Here is a 23,361-nt window from a genome sequence, read left to right on the forward strand (position 1 = left end):
ACGCTCCTTTTAGATTTCCTGCAGGTACTGTTTGTCCACCTCTCATTTCTCTTTTCCATGACTTTTTCCCAACTCCTTATGTTTCCTTGTCACTATTTTTTCTTACGCTACTTAACCTTACTTACATTTAGGTCTAAAATTTTCATAGAATCTTTCATTTTCATAATCCAATGCTTTCTTCTTTTTTCTTACCTGTTCGTGGTAATCTCATCTTACTGACTTAAAATCTGTCGAATCGTAATGCATTGGGCCAATGCATTACGTTAGGGAACTTCTGCTATGGTTATTGGTTGATGGTCTGGCCATGTCCCCCTTGCTTGAGAAATTACATAACTGAGATACAACTGCAGGTGCTTAAAAGCAATCAACAAGAGTCAGAAGACTCGGCAGAGAGAAGTGAGGTTGTAATGGGGGTGGCCTATTAGGATGGTACTGCACACTTTACTGTCAATTGCTTTGTGTCAGGGAGTCTTGGGACACCCTTCGTCTGACTGACACGGCCAAGTCATGGCTGTTCTGTCACTCACAAAATGAAGGCGGCACCTTACTTCCAGCGGGAATAAGCAACTTCCTAATTGTTATTTACTTGGGAAGGAGGTACAAACAATATAATTAATTTTTAATCAAATTAGTCTTTGTCAGCGAGAGATTTTTGTTTTTAAATACTATGTTGATACAAATAGATTAACACGACTGAGTTTGCAATTCAAGCTCACTAGGGGAGTTGAGAGTGAGTTCAACCTGGACATTACCTTAGATACAACAGAACAAGTTGAGGGATCCGAGATCGCCAACATTCTGGTTTACATTATTGTTCCACCTTACCATTTTTAAAGTGATGTTATCATTTTGAAAATTAAGAAACATGTATGCTAGGTAACCTTTGCTATTAGTATTGTCAAAAAAATTTCTACCGTTATCGTAGCTAGATCAATCGAGGCTGTCTATTAGCTTTCTCTACTAAAAGGCTGGAAATATTTGTGTTTGTCCTAATACCATTCTTGAATGGGTTTAAGACCTCGTTCTAATGTAATATTTTCTTTCATTTCCATCAGTTTTCTTGTTAGTAAAGACTTTGTCTTCAGTTCCGTTATCTATGTAATACTTGTAACTCACGAAGATCAAGCTGTGGAACTACTCATCAGTTGCCGATTATGTCAAAGTTATGTAGAAATAAAACTTTTCAGGGAAGATTTATATTTTCTCTCAATTTAAACTTTTTTTTAGTATCAATAATTAATTTTTGTGTTAGATTTAAAACATAAAAGTTATGATATAATTTACCTCCTTAAAATTCTCTTCACACTAGGTACATACATTTCAAATTCCACTGTCCGTTTTCACATGGATTTCAATATTATCTCGGTTGGTTGCATAGATTTTCTGTCTGTTCATTTAGAAGCACCAGCACTATGGAATGGCACGATATTCAAGTACTTGTCGGCATATTTAGTACTGGTAATTGTTATACAGTGTTTAAAGAAGTGATTGTGAACGGTTAATTGATGATATTACCGGTTGAAGGGTGCTTGCCAATGCCGGAGGTACAGCGGTGATATATATATATATATATATATATATATGTGTGTGTGTGTGTGTGTGTGTGTGTGTGTGTGTGTATGTATATGTATATATATATAGTATAACAACAGTTACATAACGGTATGAAAAATGGTGACACCGTTGCAATGACCCATTAGAACAAAAATCTCCATTAAACTTTAATTCATATTCTCTATATCTCAGCATAGACAATGAAGTGGTACATTATGTTAAACTTATCTTCAGTACAGAAAACATAGCTCACTAAACTTTTGCAGTGGGAATTGCCTCCAAACATTGAAACAATCACAAATCATCGTAAATTCTCATAAACATTCAAATGAATCAAATCACTTTTGCCCTTCAGCTTAAATTTGATAAATCATCAGAAACCTTGATAAAAAAAAATAATAGTAGAGTTCAATCAAGAATCACTTCGGTATTGCAGAAGTCCTCTGTTTGCCGCGAAAGGTTTCATTCTTCCCTCAAAGGTTCGAGTACCAGGTTCACGGTCGAAGGCATGATCAGGAATAACAATTCAGTTACATAACCTGGAGGTCTTCATGTCAAAAAATAGCGTGGATAGTGCTACCTTTGATCAAGGCGAACCGCATTGCTGAAAAAAGAAGAAAAGTATTAATGACCCATTAGAACAAAAATCTCCATTAAACTTTAATTCATATCTCTCTATATCTCAGCATAGACAATGAAGTGGTATATTATATTAAACTTATCTTCAGTACAGAAAACATTGCTCACTAAACTTTTGACAGGCGGTGGAAATCATTTGATTGCAAACATTGATAACAATCATCAGGGTTCTAGAATTAAAAACAAAATCATCAAAAATTTCAGAAAAATTATAAACAAATTCAAAAAATGAATCGAAATCACTTTTACCCTTCAGGAACAGGTAAAGTACAGAGAAATTAATTAAAAAATTTGATAAAAAAATCATTTAAAAAATGTTTTAAAAACACTAAAAAAAATAATTAGAAAACAAATAAATAAATGAGTTCAATCAAGAATCACTTCGGTATTGAAAATGAAGTCTTCCGTTTGAAACCGCAAAAGCATTTCATTCTTCCTCAAAGGTTCGGAGTACTGAGGTTTACGGTCGAAGGCATGGCTCAGGTCCAATGCAGAAATCTTTTTTTTCAATGGGGACAAATTTCGCATGATGATCGTTAAAACCTGGAGCCGTCTTCATGTCAAATGTCAGAACCGAGTTACACTTGGCAATATACACCACCTTTGCTTCCATCAAGCTGATCCTTAAATTTAAAAAAGCCAATCGTTAGGGGTTGATTGCTGAAAAAGAAGAAATGTTTTTAATGACTTAAATTTGTTAAAATGGACATCATGACAGTATGGAAATTTGGCATAACATAGTTTAGGTAAAAACACACACAGTGAAAAACACACATTTTATTGAGGCACAAAAACATCACACACACACACAAATATTCTAAAAGAAAGGTTATCATATAAATATATATACATACCATTATATTTATATATATATATATTATATAACAAAATAATACAATTCAAAAACATTTTATATATATATATAATATAATATATAAGATTATATATATATATATATAATATAATATATAGATTATATATAGATATATATATATATATATATATATATATATATACTCCAATATATATATAATATATATACATTGAAAACAAAGTTTCAATGTGATATAGTTGTCTACCTATGATCTGGGTACAGTCATGGTAGTCATGTACAAAATAACTCAAAAATACATATATAAATGTAAAACTTTTACAAGTTTTTTAAGGATATTTTAGTGTTTTTTAAACATAAATATATAAATATAATTTTTTTACTTGTCTTTATATACATACATCTGTATTTTACCTGTTCCTCGGTGTCCTTTGTGTAAAAGTTTCCTTTCCAGAAATTATTTCTGAGCCTTTGCATAATTTTTCTGTAATTTTTGTCAATGTTTTTTGTTTTTAACTAGAACCACTGATGACGTAACACATTATAAACGTTGGGAATAAACATAATCAAATGACTAATATATATATATATATATATATATATATATATATATATATATATATATATATATATATATATATATATATATATATATATATATATATATATATATATATATATATATATATATATATTATATATACGTGAGTGTGTGTGCAAAATCACTGAAATAATTTCGAGGTAACTGACATATGATAAATGGAATCTGATGTAAATCTTGAGGTAGGTCACCCCATTAATACATTCTTTATTTCCACACTGCCGGTATCTACTGAAATGACCAACTTTAACTCGTCAGATGAAGCACCAAGCAGAGACGATGCCATGCCGGGTATAGTAACAAATTTACCCATGAACGGAAAGTTAATACACTAGTTATATAAAAATGATGAATGATTAGCCAAAAACAACAAAGTAAAAAGTAAATTGCAGTACAAACATAACCTTACCTATGCAGTTCCTTGGTCCACCTCCGAAGGGCATGTGAGTGTAAGGCACAATATCAGCCTTGTTTTCAGGCATGAATCGATCTGGGTTATAGACTTCGGGTTCTGGCCAGTATTTCTCGTCGTGGTGAATACTCCACAGAGGGACCTCGATTATATCTCCTTTCCTTACAGTGATGTTCGATCCAGGAATCCTTGGGGAATAAACGGGGTAAAGAGAGAGAGAGAGAGAGAATGAGAACATTAAACCTACAAAATGCCTCTGCAGTCTAAAGATGGTCGTTTCTGTGGAAAACAAAGACCACGTCACTCGTAGAAGAGTGGCAATATGACAAAAGAAGAAATACAAGGGCTCCGAAAGGAAACGATAACTAATCTTTACAACTAAAATGTCAGGATATAACATCATAAAACCTTTGTTTAATTTTTCCTTAGTAAAGGCACCGCGGAGAAGTATTTTACTTAATTTTTTCACCCAAGTTTGGCATTAAATTGATTGGTGGCCCCCGCTCACCCTCTCCCCCCCAAAAAAACCATGTAGACTACATTGTGTATATAGTCGACTATTTTAGACCATTCTGGAGGAGTTGGTTTCTAAAGGAAATGATAATCCAAACTAATATGTCGTAACTTACTTGTAGTCCTTTGAGCAAACTCTCTCTAAATTTGGAGCTGGTGGATAAAGCCTCAGTGTCTCTGGAACGAGCAAGAAAGGTTTTTCACCTAAAGCATCCATAAAAGCGTTGGAACACAAAGTACATGCATTCATAAAATCATGCTGATATGACAAAATCTCTCTCTCTCTCTCTCTCTCATAAGATTTACCTTGCCCTATTCTCAGTATGTCAGCCAATGTTTGATATTCAATATATCTCAACTCTCCAGTTACTGGGTGTGCCGACTACATAAGCTCCATTATAACATAAATTCACACTTTGGGCTTATGGGAAAGGGATTTGTTTAAAATCTTTACATGATATTTTTTCAGCAACTCTCGATTTATATATTTAGGCTACCTTCTAAGATGATGTAATGTAATTACAAAAAATAATTTTCTTTACCTCTATAAATCCATAAAAATTACTGCCTTTAAATGTGTTCATTATCTTTCAACGTCACTTGAATAATTTCACTCCTGAGTAGTATGAAAATATAGTAAGTATGGAGTGTGTTTTTTTTTTAAGTTACATATGCACAATTGTGAAACGTTCTGAGCTTTTTGTAATAATCAAATAAAATCAGTATGCTAATTCTTATTTTGAAAACTGGATATTTCCACACACACACACACACACACATATATATATATATATATATATATATATAAATATATATATATATATATATATATATATATATATATATATATATATATATATATATATATATATATATATATATATATATATATATATATATATATGTGTGTGTGTGTGTGTGTGTGTGTGTGTGTCAGTGTGTATGTGTGTGTACAAAAATGTCGATCTACATATTACTATTGTTAAACATTGTATGTAAACCATATAATTATATCTTTAGCTTTTCAAATTTTTGTTGGGTTTGTTACAGAATTATGCCCGTACAGAGTAGGAAATAAGATAATTTCATAGTTATGCCTCAAAAATGTCAAATTTCTCCGTTTTCTATTATTTAAAGTAACTCAAAGTTACTTTTAAGAAAACGTCTTTCTTGAGTGGGTAACTATTGCGATATCTCTTATTAGAAAGCGTGTCCTGTAGTGAACTTCGACGCTTGGTAGAGACCTGGTAATTAACTGTGCCATGACATAAACTAAAAATATTGTCTAGAGTAGTATCAAACGAAATTTTTTAACAATAATACTCTAGGATATGTCTATGTGTATGTTAAACGGTCCAAAAACGTAATGAAAAATAAATTTTTTAGGTCTTATGATTTTAGGCAAATTAATTACACAAAAACATATGTTCATTTAAGCTTAGAAAATTTAGCTGAAGGTTTTAGTGTTTTGTCACTTTCATATCTACCTAACGTTTGCACCAAGACTCCCTGATATGAATACAAAGTGACACACTCATTTAAAACTACAGAATCACAATAGTCGGTATACTATACCTACCCATAATGCACGCATCGAGGTATTTAGCGTCCATGACTGCTTGGTATGTTAATTTTCCCTCCTCCTTTACTATTTCCTGTAGTTCTTGACGAAGTCGCTGCTGAGCTTCGGGGTTCTTGGACAAGAGGTATGAAGCAATTGCTATTGTCGTTGCTGTCGTATCGTAACCGACGATGATGAACAAGATGCTCTGTGAAATTATGGTTGTGTCGTCGAGAACTGCCAAATACATAAGGGTATGGAGGATTATTTTAAAGTGGATGCTCAAATCACGAGAGCCAGATTCGTTTGAATGACCACGTTCACTCATGTTTGTATTTTATATAAAAGATGCTACCTTACTACACGAGTGAGTCAAATTTGAACAATGCCATATAATTTAGTTCTTTTGGAATGGAACATTTACCAAGTTTGTTCAGACAGCTTTGACCATAAGGGTTCGAAATACAACCTAAAAAAAATAGCTTTGTTTCAATGAGAGAAAATATAAGTTGTTTTGGCAGGACAATGGAATCAAATCTCAAGATGACTTAGTTCTTCGTTTTGTATACTTGGTAACTGGTTATATTATTTCTATGTCCTAACAGTTAATGCAATTTTTTCGTATCTGTTACTTTATCTGACTATAAAAAATGTAAGCGACTGAAAAGGCGTTTTTAGACAGCCGATAAGATTTTAATTATAGTCCAAGTTTTGGCAAGATTTTTTAAACATTCTGAAAGTTGATAAACAACTGTCTAGATTTTGGAGGGAAGTTTCTTAACAATCCAAAGATTTCTAACCCATAGGCTATAATCTTGTAAGACGGTTTTCAATAACCTAAAGATATTTAATAAGCGAACTAGATTTTAACACGCTTTCAAAAAATCTACAAGGTAAATGATCTAGATTTTTGTGGGCCGTTTTAAAACACTCAATAGATTGTTTTAACCACAGGTTATTGACCCAGAAGACTAGATTTTCTACAGAACTGTTCTCGAGAAATCCAAGGATACGCACCTACATAGTCATTAACCTACTGCAGGAAAACATCACGAGAGAACTTACTCTTTGCTTTGGTCTCATCATCAGGAGAATTTTCTTCACTGGCTTGTGCCTCTAGGAGTAAGTCCAAGAAATCGCCCCTTTTGGCTCCCTTCCTTCTCGCTGCGATGGTCTCTTCGGCAACTTGTCGGAAGAAGAATTTCTCTTCTGGGAAGACCCCCACGTCCATGAGACCGGTTACAAATGGAACCGCAGAAACCGCCGCGAACTTCAACATTCTCAGAACCCCAGCTGCGAAAAATGGCTGCACCTTCGCGGGGAACACGGCATCCTCGTCTTCGAAGGAGTTGCATTCTAGCCCAAAAGCACAAGAGGCAATGGTGTCTATGGTGAATCTCCCACATGCCTTTTTGACATTGACATGGGGCTTCTTGGCGGCCTCCTTCAGGCAGAATGCCTTAAGGGCATCGGCCTTCTCACTGACCAGGTGGAACATGTTCTTCAGCTTCCCTGACGTGAATGTAGGTGTCATGAGGTTTCTTAATCTTTTCCATCTCTCCCCGTTTGCATTGAACAACATTTCGTTCATTGCTCGATCATTTTCATGCAAGGAAGTGAATGACTGTCTTTCCGAAAAGTGATCGAAATCTTTGACCAAAATTTGCTTAACCGTCTCTGGATCAGATATGTAGAGAATAGGCGACAGGAGGAAGTATGCCCCGCCAAGGCCTCCTTTAGTGTAATTTCTGTACACCTGTAGAGGAGCAATCATAAGAAAAAGCCATAAGTATAATTATTTGCTCCTTAAGTTAAGTGGAGATATCAGAGTTGCTCATGTAACTTCCCCCTCCGAAGGTAACAGCAAAATACATATAAAAGCGAAGAAATAATGTCTAAAGGAAAGACGGCAATGACATACATTATTATAACGTTTGAAGTAACATTTTAATGAGAAACATTAAAATATTATTTCAGGAACATATTTGTAATATGTCTTTAACTGACCATTGCATTATTCCGTATCCTGTGAAAGTAATTTTTTTTTGTTTTTACAAGGTCCTTTTTAAAACATTAAGATTTATCATCCCAATCTTTATACCACTAAAAACTGTTGTCAACGTTTACTGATAAGGCAATGTAAAATGAACTGGAAATATCGCTACCAAAAAGCACATTTCCAGAGTAGGCATGTGGTGACCCCACCGGCCGCCTGTAGAGGGTGCAATCAGCGAAAGTGGGTGCCAAGTCTAAGGGATGTTGTACTCGGTTCACGTTTGTTAGGTCCGCTGACAGTAATCAACCTACCAGCCACCTGTCCACATAGCTATAATTAGGTACCAGCGTCCGCTAAGGCCAGAAAATGAGCGAGCGACTAGCTACTGCATCCCTAAAGACTTCCTGAAATGCTGGAATGTTGCCAACTTCTGGCGCCACACTTTCAAGACTGGAAAAAGGTGTATGGTGTATATATACATACATATACATATACACTATATATATATATATATATATATATATATATATATATATATATATATATATATATATATATATATATATATATATATATATATATATATATACTCTGTATATATATAGAGAGAGAGAGAGAGAGAGAGAGAGAGAGAGAGAGAGAGATAAATTAAAAAAAATCATAAGCTCAAGAGTGTCAGGGATCAGCAAAGAGCAATCTTTTCCAGACAACATATCTGACGATTTTGCCTCATCCAGAAAGTCATGTCCTGTAATTCAGACGCCCTTGTAAAGCTTCGAGTGTAATAACAACTCGTAAAAACAGATGAGACCAGCTTAGGTGTGTCTTTTTTTGGGAGGCTTGCAATTTCCATATTAACATACGTCCTCCTACCTAGCCCACAACATTCCGTTCTTTTGTTTAGAATTTGATTTCCTTATCTGGATTAATACCAACTCTGTTGCTGGCAAAAATTGTACAAAACTTCCCACTTTTCGTAGAGTACATTTGTAGATTATAGCAACCATAACGTTATTCCGTCTAGCATCCTTTCTCTTTTTCCAAGTTCATATTTTCTGGGAACTCAAACCTTACAAGAAGACAGCTTACGATCGTGTATTTCTTAGTACAAGTTGCAATATATTGTATAGCAGCTTAATTTCATACATGCACGCACACACACATTCATATTTCTGTGACATAATATATCTATAGATAAAAATACACACTTTTATTTGAGTACGAAAATCCACAATCACCTATGTGTGCATGCATAGGCACACACGCATACATACATGCATACGTATATGTGTATATATATATATATATATATATATATATATATATATATATATATATATATATATATATATATATATATGTGTGTGTGTGTGTGTGTGTGTGTGTGTGTCATACTGCATTAAGTCGCTAATCCCATATCCTTTATTTTACCACTAGCTGACGCTGGTACCCATCAACGATTGTGTCGGCTGGTGGGAGGGAGCGGCTGCAAGCCGACGGCTGCAATACCGTATATATATATATATATATATATATATATACTATATATATATATATATAAATATATATATATATATATATATATATATATATATATATATATATATATATATATATATATATATATATATATATATACTATATATATATGTAGCAGTAAGATCAAAAGTTTATGGCTAGCGTTCCGACTGTTTACCTTTTCGTCGAAAGTCCATCTACCAGGCTTCCCTGCCACAATTTCGATGAAATTCCCGAGTAGAGGCAGAGCTGGGGGAGAGAGAATGCCTCGTTTGGCCCAGTAACTATGACGGTGCTTGTTGTAGAGCCACAGTGACGTCACCAGCAGGGCCACCAGGGCCAGCGTTGTTAACATCATGCCTGAAAATGATAATAATAGCATAACCCAACAACAGCAATGATAGTGATAACAACAGTAGTGATTACAACAGCAGCAGCAATAACATTATTACCTTAACAACAGAAAGGCCAGCTTTTATAGTAAAATTAGAGGTCATGATGATAAAAACAAACTAATTTCCCTGCTTTCTATAAATGAATCCACGCGTGGAATATAGAGTAATTTTGTTTAAGAGGAAAATACTCCCATTTCCATGCGAACGGACCAGATTCTGTCTCTGATCCACAAATATCTGATAACGCTATGAGAAATGCATCTTACGATAACTAAGAATTTGGTGGCTTCTTGTAAACAAATGCAGCTCTGACTACTTCACGAATCTGATCAATATCCAGTTGTTTTTACATCTAGTCTGTCTTTGATAACAAACTCGCTATACAAAATAGAGAAATCAGCATTAGTGTATCATGATCATTATCATTGATATTGTTATCAAATGCCATTCGCTCTTAAGACAGCGAAATCTAATCTCGTCTGAATAGTCACCATGAAACAGCATATCACTTACTCCAATGACATTTGAAATACTCTTTCGAAAGCTTTGTAATATGAGAAATCTTTAGTATATTCGATAATATTCGCATTGGCAATTCAATCTGTTATCTTTCAGGGCAAAACTTAGGACGCTGAAACGTTACATTTAATAAGAAGTGAAAAATGAAGCAATACTTTGTAACAGATATTCAGATAAGACGCAAAAATAGTACCCCTCAGAGCAAAGATAATGAAACCTTGGTCGCTGTCATGATGACTTGCAGCTTTCTGGGTTGTTTATGTCTTCTTCTTCTTCTTCTTCTTCTTCTTCTCCCCAGTAAGTGCAAGTCGCAAAATATCAACCTATTTCATGTTATCTTTAGTAAAAGGGCGTTTATGAATTAAGCTAATAGAGATTTTACTTTTTTCTGATTCTTCTTCTCTTCAACTCGGCAGTTTCAATTCGCCAAATAACATTCAAGTGCAATTATTTTTTTTTCTGACCCACTTTATGTAATTCTGTGTTGGGCAAAATCTCTCAGAACCGAGGTAATAAAGACTAAATTTGTTTGTGTGTGAGAGAGAGAGAGAGAGAGAGAGAGAGAGAGAGAGAGAGAGAGAGAGAGAGAGAGAAACTTGCAGATGGGCTGCATACAGTTCCAGTTCGGCATATGAATTTATTCCATTGATACTGTAACCCAGCTTTATTAGAAAAAAGTAATTTGTTCAAGTAATCTAGGTCTTAAGACAAAAGTCCTTAGACCTTAAAGCAATGACTTGATTTTTCCCAAGTGAATATCTTATTTTTTGGAAAAATTATGCTACGACAATTTTTCCATTTTCGATTTCGAATAGACAATCCTCATGTACACCTGTGTGGTAAAACCCTTTACCGTAAAACAATCTTCTCATACATCACCAGAGTAATTGTGGTTTTTTCACAGAGATTTAAGAAATTGTTAATAAATGTAGTCTTAAGAGCTACATGAGAGTGCAGCGTATCTCGCGTAGTGCATCCTCAGTCGTTTGGGACTACTCTGTAACTTGACGTAGCGCTATTGTCCTTCATTCTGTTTAATATTTTAATGTATATAGCAGCCGTCTTAGTCTGTTCTAGATGTGGCTCTTTGTGAGTTATAGAAAGCCTCTAATTGCATCTTCAGATATTATTCCTCTCCGGCTTTTTAATTATGAAATTAATCTTTAGCTAATGTCTACTTCTACTTTTGCTGTCATTTCATTATGTTATATAAAATACATTAAAAATTTTTTTAATGCTGGTATTCTATTGAGCAGGATCTTGATTAGGGATGCACTCATTTTGAAATAAAAAATTCCCTCACTTGAATCATCAACAAAAGACACTTACGGTGTTATCACTTATAATCATTTACCACACCCCAAAAAAAAAAAAAAAAAAAAATCAAAGGAAAAGGTGAGGAAAACTTGATGGCATAAATGAAGAGGAACATCCTGTTCGTTAGAGTGTAGCAACCATGGTCTAAGACCATGGTAGCAACCCAAGATAAAGATTACCGCATTGCCATCAGGTTAATGGAAAGACACCGCAAGAAAAAAATTTTACGATAAGATAAAAAGTTAGTGTTGAAATTCTGAAGATTAACTGGATTGGAACATAGAGTTTAGGCCAAAGGCCAAGCACTGGGACCTATGAAGTCTTTCATCTCTGGAAAAGAAATGGAGAACAGGTAGGTTTGAAAGGTGTAACAGGCGGAAAAACTCGCAGTTACACTGAAATAACTGTTAGGAGAGGATGGATAGCAAGACAGAAGAAAGATATTATGAATGAAGGTACCGTAAAAGGAATGGCAGGGGTTGCAGCTAGGGGACGAAGGGACGCTGCAAAGAACCTTTAGTAATGCCTACAGTGCACCCCGTGAGCTGCACTGACGGCACTACCCCTCTACGGGGCTTAACAATTTTTCTATTTATCTGATTATTTTCTTCTTATGCATATACGAGTTGTTAGTTCTTCTGTAATGGAAGGGATTTAAGCCTCGAAAGCTCCAGTCTCTGTCTATCTCTCCCTCTCTTTTATACTGGAATATGTTTTTATATGAAGTTCGGTTTACAAGTGAATGGAATTTTAGAATTTTCAGATATGGATACTCAATAATAATAATAATAATAATAATAATAATAATAATAATAATAATAATAATAATAATAACATTTGGCCTTCATAAAATAATGGGTGCCTTGTTAAACTCCTGGCAACACTCTTCATGGTCTTTATTCTAGTCATCATTGCATGCAAAAATCTCTCCGCCAATTCTACTGTGAAAGGCAGACTAAGATCCCCTATTTATTGTTGCTTGGAGTTAACAATGCTGTGAGCGGTACGACAATAGTTAAGTTTTTTTTTATTGGGAGTGAAGTTGAATATTGCGTTTTATTTACCTCAAATTATCTAATGTATTGCAAGAACAGCTGTTTATTTTGGTTAATTAGAAAACTAAGTGACAGTTGAAATTCGTGTTCATCGTCTACACTTAATCAAAGAAGCAGCTTTATGGTTAATCAAATAAAGACCAATGATTTCTAGGGCTGGTTAATTTCACTTTTTCTTGGCTAAGCAAATGGTTTTTCAGGACGATTTTTCTTGCATTTCAAAGAAATATTTCTCTAACTCTTATATACATGTTAATTATTTCTAAATTCTTTATTGTTAATTTCCATGTTTTTTACAATTTTTTCTTGCATCAAAGTAAATATAAGAGAAATTCCAGAGAGAGAGAGAAAAGAGAGAGAGAGAGAGAGAGAGAGAGAGAGAGAGAGAGAGAGAGAGAGAGAGAGAGAGAGAGAGATTTATCTGTATATGTGTCAAATAAAACAAACACAATAAATTGAAATTGCCTTATTCATTCTCCAACTTTCCAATAAAAAATGAACCCCTTGTGCAGATGACATTCTTATTATTATTTTAGGCTATTCCAGCCTTGTGCTAGCACGGGCTCTTGCTCCTAGAGCATCCTGTAAAGACATATTACCTCCAGAATCTCAGCTGCTTTAAATGACTACATCGAGGCCTCAGTTTCATACACAGAGAACCAGACATATTCGTGTTGCGCACACTCACGCGCACCCTAGATATAAAGGACATCTTTATTTAACTGACCGACCCAGTGCTGGCCAAGAAAACTCTAAAGGGAATCAGATCCTCATTAACTTTCATTTTCACGGACTACCATTACTAGTGCTACAGTTCTTCACTTTACGATTTACTGTAAAAACAAATGTATCACTATTATTATTATTATTATTATTATTATTATTATTATTATTATTATTATTATTATTATTTTCTTATAATTAAGCTCAAATTATGATATTATTATTATTATTATTATTATTATTATTATTATTATTATTATTATTATTATTATTATGCAAATCTACTGTGAGGAAATCCATATGACACAGGACTCCCTACCCTCCCAATCCCATACCTACCCAGTCCCCATCAAAGGCAATCGTGAATACCAAGCATGTAGCTTAGTATTGTTGCCAAGCTGCTCGATAATTAATTCCAAACTTCATTTAAACCATCTTTATAACGAAATACGTCACCATAACGTTTCGAAACAGTCATTATAACGAATTCAGAAGTTAAAAAAAAACGAAGAAAAAACGAATGAATTTCTAAGGAAGATCGCATTTGAATGGATAAAAAAGGAAATATTGTACACCTTGCACGTTGGGCTTAGTCAGTAGATACTACGCATGTGCGGATTGGGAAGGGTTTTTCTTCTGTCTTGGTTCTACCTATAGATAATAATGATTTTATGGATAATTGTTGATTTATATTAATAATGATAATAAATTATGATTAAAATTCACGTAAATTCTGATAAAAAAAAAATTGTTATGGGGGATTTATTGTTGCAGGTTAATCAGAAGTCTGACAGCGCCTGGAAGAAAAACTGGAGAGTTCAGTCGAAAAGCGACCATTAACCCATAAAGCACCTGAAGAAAAACCTGACGGAATTGGTAAAAAAAGAAAACTTCATTCAGTTTGTTTGTGTTTGATGTCTGCCACAGGGGTAGGGGTTTGATTTTGAGTTATAAATCTTCCTGGGGTCACACTGGGGCTGCGTGGCAAATTTTGTCTGGGTCTGTCAAGCGGTTCGGATTCCTACAGCGTCAAAACATACAAACATTCACATTAAAAAAAAAATATAAAAACATATATATATATATATATATATATATATATATATATATATATATATATATATATATATATATATATATATATATATATATATATATATAGATAGATAGATAGATAGATAGATAGATATATAGATTACGTCTCTGTCAATCCAGCACTTTTTAGGTCTCTCTCCACCTTCCCCTAAAGGCTTGTGTCATTATACATTTTCTACAACCGTTTCGTAAAATCCATCTCTTTCACCCTCTCTACATGAACTAATCTCTTCAAAACACCGATACCTCTCTTCGTTTGCGAACTTTTTTTTCACACCACACCATCAGTGCATTTCTCACCATTTCATCAATTTTTGTTAACATCACATAGTCTTCCAAAGAACACTCCTGCAATTTTTTCTATTATCCTTCAAATACTAAGTTTTACTTTCATTACGATAGTTCAGTCAGTAATCCGTTCATTCAATCTACCTTTTCCTTCTCGCGACACTTCTCTCTGTTCCCCATTTTGCCGAATTTTCGCTGTTTCCCTCGCATGGTCTCTGCTTATTCTCATTCCTCTATCATCTGTAATATTTATCCTCCATTCTCCCACCATCAACTCTACCATTCGTCATGTCAATTCTTTGGCCTTTCTTTATACTGGTAATCTTTAAATTTCTGTCATCTCATTTTCCCCTCTTGAAGAACTTCCCAAAAGTCAAAACCCTTTCTCTTTTCTCACAACTTTGAACTACGTCTCCCGTACTTCCCATCCGTATAAACATTAACCAGCTACAGGGAATATGCAAATACTTGTAGGAGACTTATACCAAACCAGTCTCTTTCCCATTTACATATTCATATACATGATTTTCTTTCATCCTATTGACGTCTGATTGCTTTGAACATACCTACTTCAAGGCACATTTTCTAAACTCCTGGTCACATTCTTAAGCTCTTACGCCCCGGTAAAAATTCTTTAAGCCTTTCTTTGTCACAGATTTTCTACAAACACATCCTGGTCAGCAGTTTAGCAAGAAGTCGAAATAATTCTTATAGAGCATTTTTATTTTTGCTTTTGCGTCGAGCTCAAGGTCTTCAAACATTCTTGAATAATTTATATGAACTGAATCGACATTATTTATAATTTGCTAACAGATGAAATATACATATATGTCTCTAAGCACATATGAATACTCTAACACACACTTTCAAAAACACAAATTTTGCATATATATATTTATATATATATATATATATATATATATATATATATATATATATATATATATATATATATATTTATATATATAAATGTATATAAATATATTATATATATAAAATATAAATATATATATATATATATATATATATATATATATATATATATATTATATATATATTTTGTCAATAATATTTATATATAAAATTAGAATTTTATTCAATAACTTTACACAAAACAGTATTATTCGTTCAAAAGTCACAAATACCAAATTTAAATTGATTTCTGCTGACCTTGGGAATAACCTCCCTCTAAAGTCTAAAGGGAAGTATGATACCGACTTGAACATATGCCCTTCTGGGATGGATCTCGAATTAAGCCTTGGAACTAGGATGACAATGATTTATATGCTGGGCTATCAAGTTATGTCCTAAAAAGTTAGAAGCACATAAGGGGCCGTTCAAAAATTACGTAACACCTTTTTTTCTTGGTAATTTTTGACCCCCGCCCTTGTCACGCCTCATAACACGTGTCCAGACCTCCCATAGAAAATTATGAAACATCAGCTAACAACCAAGCCGCCCGCCCCTCCCCGAATTAGTATGCTTCCTCATTTTTAAAGCAATAATATATTAAAGGCTAGCCTAATACCTGGAAGTATTACCTTTGGGTTTTTCTTAATACTTTTATGTTATCATATTAAAGAATTACAGATTAATTTGAAATGAAAATGTTCTCTTATGCCATGTTTAGAAGAGGATTAACTTAATTTATAATATTTTTCTAAGGGATGAGTATGTGACATTATTCTGTGTCATGTAATACATATAGTAGAAAATGTTGAAGCACAAACAATGGTTGAGTTTGTAATATTTTAAAAACATAATTATGTAAAAAAATAAATAAATAAATACCATACTCTCAATATTACTAAAATATAACAAAAATCTATTGCAGAATCTTTACTATCTCTCTTTTGTCCTTCTACATTTACATCTTTTCAAAAGAAACAAAAGAAAAAATCTGAAGATTTTGCGTAACTCATGGCTGCACACCCCTCCCTCAATTCACACTCATAACGCTTCACCATACGCACTCCCCGCCTTAAGGAGTTGCGTAAATGTGGAACGGCCCCTAAAGATAATTCCCTTTAGGCAAAAGTTGTTAAGAAGGGTGAGTGAGTGTGATATTAATGGATTATTAGTGTGAGTGCGTTTGTATCTGTAAATCCTTACTTGTGGTCGAGTCAGCGTTCCTTAGGTGTTGTCCAGTCGAGTGCCCCAGCTAGACTGACGGACGATGCCACTGCTGCCACATTACATAATGCTTATTAGTGCCCACTGGCGCCACAGGCAGTCGGGCGTTATCTTGAACATGGCAACTGGTCAGGATTTTTAAAGCTTTCTTACTTGTTTTGGCTATTCTGTTGTAAAAGGAAAAATTTAATATATTCACTGCCGAAAATGGCAGGTTGATGAACTGATGAATATTCAGATTACAGACATTTTTTCCACACTGTAAGCAGTCAGTAGCACTCAGTTAGATATAAGAGAAGTGACGCATGAATATTCAAAACACAAACATTCATTTTAGAACTCCAAGGAATTGATGGCATTCAGTGCCAAACAAGTTGAAGAAATAGACTGACGAATAGCGCTAATTCATAAAAAAAAAAAATACACTCCATTCGTATTCAGGGATAGCCTACACAGACATAAAGGCCAAACGATTCGATGCAATTGCATAGTGGTGCATGTAAACAACTGCCATTTTCGTACTCGGTCTCATAGTAACAACACAAAATTACTTATAGCTTTTGTTCATTTCCATTTTTGTGTGGGTAGTCGCTGTAAACTCTACCGGAAGAAATACAAAACAACCAATATAAAAAGTTGAGGACATTCAATAAATGTATATACAACGCAAATTTCGTTTAAGATAAGAGACAACAAATCCGTAACCCTTATCTTCATCACGTGTGTCAGTCCAAAACTTCTATCCTCCTCAACTGTTCTCGACGTTTTTCCAACATCTTGATTAGATTATTACGCAGCTATTTTGGGCGGTGGGGTCTTCTCATAGGCTACATTTAATTGCCTTATGGTGGGTGGTATATATTGCTTTTTGTCACTTATTTATGTCCTGTTCCATGGTAACTTGCTGTTCCTTGTTCGTTGCCTTTTACCGTGATAATGCTTGTAAAAATGTCTGTAACTCATCCTACACAGCTCTCACAAAAAAAAAAAACCCTTGTCACGATGTGCTTTCTAACCTGTGATAAAATGTAGCCTTTGGTCCCACGAGGTTGCGTCTTTGAATAGCCTAGAACTTAAGTGAAACAGTCAAGAATTGAGACATTAATTTCCACGGATTTCTATGGAATTAAGAACATAAAGTTTCTCGTTGGTTCTTCATAAAGGTGAGTGGAATAAGGGAAGCGCATAAGAACAGGAAGGGTTGGTATGGTATAGCCGTTAAAGGGAGGATCTTCAGTAATAATCATTGTAAAGGGTCATGGGCATCGTTTAGTTTATGTGAGGTTAGGACAGTTACAGCTTTTAAATTTAAATTACCCACAATTTCCATTCTAGACTGTAATATAGTCACGACCAAATGACTCAATTCAGAATGATAAACAAAAGCAAAGGAAAATCGAAAAAGAAACTCATCATAAAAAGTGACATAAGGCAATTAAAAATGAATTTGTGATAATACAAACTTAAAATCAGTACTGCATTACGTGATCAAGTAAATCTGTTTAATTAACTTATTATCTGATACTTATTTACCACAAAGTATATGATTCTCTCTCTCTCTCTCTCTCTCTCTCTCTTTCTCCATACATACGAACACCCACATACTCGGCATATAAAATGAATTTGTGATAATACAAACTGTTAATGTAAGGTCAACTTAAAATCAGTACTGCATTAAGTGATCAAATAAATCTGTTTAATTAATTTATCATCTGATACTTATTTCCCACAAAGTATATGATTATCTCTCTCTCTCTCTCTCTCCACACATACGCACACCCAAACACTCGGCATATATATATATATATATATATATATATATATATATATATATATATATATATATATATATATATTTATATATATATATATAATATACATATTTATATATATATATCATATATATATATATATATATATATATATATACTGTATATATATATAATATATATATATATGCACATATATAAATATATATATCTATATATATAAAAGTGAATGTTTGTATATTTGTTTGTCCAATATAGAAATCCGAACTGCTTCACAGACACAGAAAAAATTTTGTACACGGCCTCTATGTCGCCCTAGAAAGGTTTATAACTCAAAAGCAAACCCCTACGCCATGACAGACATACAAACACAGACAAAACAAATGAATTTTTCGTTTTTATGTTACCTTTTCCTTCAGTTTTCTTGGTTTATTCTCATTTTTCACCTGATGCTTCACCTATTACTCTGGTGCTGCCAGGAGTATGATTACCCTACAACAATAAATCCTCTATGACATCAATTTTTTATCAGAATTTACGTGAATTTTGATCATAATTTATGATAATTAATGTAATAATTGTTTATTACCTCTCTAAAATCTAAACTGAAAACCTAAATCGATCATTTTTTTCCATAGTAAGTGAAGCTGAGTCCGCACATGAGTAGTAGTGGCTAAACGGGACACTTTCAGCCAACAGAAACCACTACCAAACTCACTCTCTCTTCGCTCTTGCTCTCTCTCTCTCTCTCTCTCTCTCTCTCAAGGCTCAAACATTTTGGAGCAAAATCTATCTCTATCTATGAGGTTTATTACTAAATTATTACCTAGAGAGAAGAACAACAATTTACGATGCAAAAAAGTGGAAGCGGTTGACGGCTGGAATTAATTATCGTGCGGACTGGCAACAAAATTCATTGCATATGGAAGATAAGTTTCTTTTCACGTTGCTTGGTACTGATTACTTGGAGGATAATGACTGAAAGTTAATACAGATCGTTACATTTGGAAATCTTTTTCGAAAGGCTCCTGGAGGGTAAATGTATAAGATGCAAATAGGGATTAAATTACGAAATGGCAACTACTGCACTTGGAGTAACTCAAAGTGCTCACAACTTATACAGCACTTCAATTCATACCTTCTGCTGATGTAATCATACACAGTAAAGAATAGTATTCCCATCATTTAGGAAAATAGAATGATTGTTTATGGTTATATATTTGAATGATATATATTCATTTCTATCTTTTATCAACACGTATTTATTCAAAACGATAAATAACCGATTGTCTAACATTCCTCCAAGAAGGGAAAGATTTTGTTTGATTCATGATTACATTATTGTACAAACTGACCAATTTTGTAGATGTCGTATGTCTAACTTTATAAACAATTCTACGTTAGGGAATTTGATGTCATTGTAAAGATAATGAGTTGTAATTTGTTATGTTAAAAACGTTGCTAAAACCAATATAAAAAAAATACACATCATGAGTTGAAGTTGGCCGTATAGGAAAGTGTTTTACCACTTTTTTTCTTAATATGATGAGGGGGTGGAAGGCTAACTCTTGCAGAAATTCACTTAATAATAGGAAAGAAATAAAAAGGCGTAACGGAGTATAGACTAAATATTTCTTATAAAAAAGGGACGTCTATTCTCATACAATATTAATGAATGAGTTTTAATATTTCATTATAGTAACACATATAAAAGGACACCATTGGCCTAGGCCAATACAGATTGTCTGTGTCACATGGAAATATTGTTTTAGATTTTTGTTGCAACCCTCTATCAGACAAGCGTACTTTCTGAATCCCATAATAACGATACAAATTCTCCCCAGTGAAAATTATTTGTGAGCCATAAAGATATGCTGCATTTTTCAAAGTAGATTCCAGAGCCCCAAGTGGTAAAATATCCTCAAAAATACGCCTCTTAGAATCAGCTATAACTGCCTGAACCAGAGTTTTAATCACCGTTAATAAAGACTCTGCTTCTTTCTCAACATTAAGTACGGTATTTTGATAAGAGGACAAAACAATCAAAACATCTAAGTCCCCCCGAACACCATCAACAGTAACCAGTAGCCCATTCAAAGATGTCCTCAATTTCTCAAAACCCTCCCGCAATTTATTATTACTGTCTCGTAATGCCGTCAAAGATTTACCCTGTATAGCTAATTCCGCCGCCACTTCTTCAACCTTCACTAAGCTTGCAGCCGACATACTAGCTAACGTCCCTATATTTACAAAAAATCACCTTTACAAAAAAAAAAAAAAAAAAACGAAATATATATGTAACATTATTATTCCAAAATTTTTTTTCATTATATATATATATAATATATATATATGTATATATGTATGTTTATATATGTATATGTATATATATTTAAATGTATATGTATATATATACGTGTATATATATTTAAATGTATATATATATATATATATATATATATATATATATATATATATATATATATATATATATATATATATATATATATATATATATATACATGGAACTCTTCCTTGCCAGTTATGAGAACTCCGGTTCGAATGCTGGGCGAGGGAATGCAGATGACCTCAGTAATTATGTACTTGGTCATTAGATGCGAGCAATGGATCACAATCAGTTTGAAAAAATGACATGAACGTACCTAAATAAGTATAAACTATTCATCACAATTAGTCTTGTGTGGGAAATTGTATTATTGACTTAGCCTACTACCTATTCTCACATATATTTAAAATTGCGTACAAAAACAAAGCCCTGTTTTTGAAAGTATATAAGTATAAAGTTCAATTTTATATTAGTACTGGTCCTATGTTACTGAAAATGCCAAGAACTTACTTTTCTCTTGCTCAGAATTATATTAATTATCTTCGTCGGCACATTATATTTTTAATTTTCAAATGCTTGGGCAGAGTTTTTAAAATTTACATCGGAGCTAAAGATAGGAATCTTACCTGGCCATGTGTGCTTTTGCAGTAAGTTTGGAAGTCTTTCCAAAGCAATCTAATGTATAAATTCAGTCATTACCACCTAAGGTTTAGTGTCATGTACGATTCTCATATTGAAAACAGGCTTGCAACTCGGAACTGGAAAACATTTAAAATAGCTGTAATCCTTAGCACTGCAACATTTCTATGGCTCCCTTTAAAAGCACCAGAATACATAAAACGCTGAGGAACAAAAGTTCACACCTTCCACGAACAAACAGCAGCACGCTACTGAACCACTGAAACTACATTGTTTGTCTCATCAGACTGCTGTTATAAGTTGGTAAGACCGTGACGTGAGCGGTTTGCTTTAAACGAGTTCACAGGAAAGTATATTTCTTTTAAATAAAAGAGAAAAAATAACCTATAAGTAAAAGGTTTTCGTCGCCCTGTTACCATGCACAGCGGTTATCAAGACCAGGAGTTGAAAGTAAATCTTGGTTATTTCGAGACTAAGGCATAAAACAGTAATGGGTTCAAAATTTGTTATTTATAAAAAGGCTTTCGAAATTGCTGAATGAAATTTTTGTCCTTAAATCTTTTATTTTAAGAATTAGTTAGAATAACTTAGAATTTATTAATTAAGACTCTATTGAACGTCAAAGTAATGGAGCCTTTTAGTATAGGTACCCCGACTTAGGGATTAACTTTGGTGTTGGAATTACCACCATTAAGGTAAGAGAATTGCAATAAAAATTCAGAAGCCCAAAGGATTTGGGATGTTTATTTTTTTTTTCTGAGAAAAATACTGGTGGTTCTCGTTACAAAATTGAAATATAAAAATATATTTTTTGTTAAGTTACTTTTTTCATATATATATATATATATATATATATATATATATATATATATATTACTCTATATCTATCTATCTATTATCTGTATATCTATCTATCTATCTATCTATCTATCTATCTATATATATATATATATATATATATATATATATATATATATATATATATTATATGTATATGTATATATCTATATTTGTGTATATACAGTATATGTAGGTAGATAAATAAATAAATATATATATATATACTGTATATATATACATATATATATATATATATATATATATATATATATATATATATATATATATATATATATATATATATATATATATATATTCCTGGTTTGATATTTCTGTCTAAAAATCTGAGAAGAGTAAGACATTACTACTTCATGCATTGTTATCTACACTGTAAGGCTGTTGAATAAAACTAAGTCAGCTCTTTAAAGGATCTAATGAGTAATTAAACAAAGGAATTGTGTTTTAAATTCTTGTTTATTTTTCACATATTAAACATTTTGATTGTTCCCCTTTCAGTCTTTTCCAGTCAATTATCTCTTATGTGTTAAGTCTAGTTTTACTTGTTAACATTTTTTTCGGTTTTATAATACTAGATTTTTTCGTTTACGGTCCCTT

At 33.1% G+C, this 23,361-nt stretch overlaps 1 protein-coding gene across 1 annotated transcript; it reads right to left on the reverse strand.

Moving 5' to 3' along the window:
- Positions 1-1,189: 1,189 nt before the first annotated feature.
- On the reverse strand, positions 1,190-17,269 carry LOC136839594 (cytochrome P450 3A8-like). The gene is made up of 7 exons (XM_067105872.1): positions 17,131-17,269; positions 9,805-9,986; positions 7,178-7,868; positions 6,131-6,349; positions 4,668-4,728; positions 4,036-4,226; positions 1,190-2,158 (listed from the first exon to the last, which is right to left on the reverse strand). The coding sequence occupies exons 2-7, from the start codon at positions 9,982-9,984 to the stop codon at positions 2,109-2,111; spliced, it is 1,392 nt and encodes a 463-aa protein (XP_066961973.1). The 5' UTR covers positions 9,985-9,986; positions 17,131-17,269; the 3' UTR covers positions 1,190-2,108.
- Positions 17,270-23,361: the final 6,092 nt, after the last annotated feature.

The sequence above is a fragment of the Macrobrachium rosenbergii genome, chromosome 6, assembly GCF_040412425.1.
Source record: "Macrobrachium rosenbergii isolate ZJJX-2024 chromosome 6, ASM4041242v1, whole genome shotgun sequence".
NCBI classification, from domain to species: Eukaryota; Metazoa; Arthropoda; class Malacostraca; order Decapoda; family Palaemonidae; genus Macrobrachium; species Macrobrachium rosenbergii.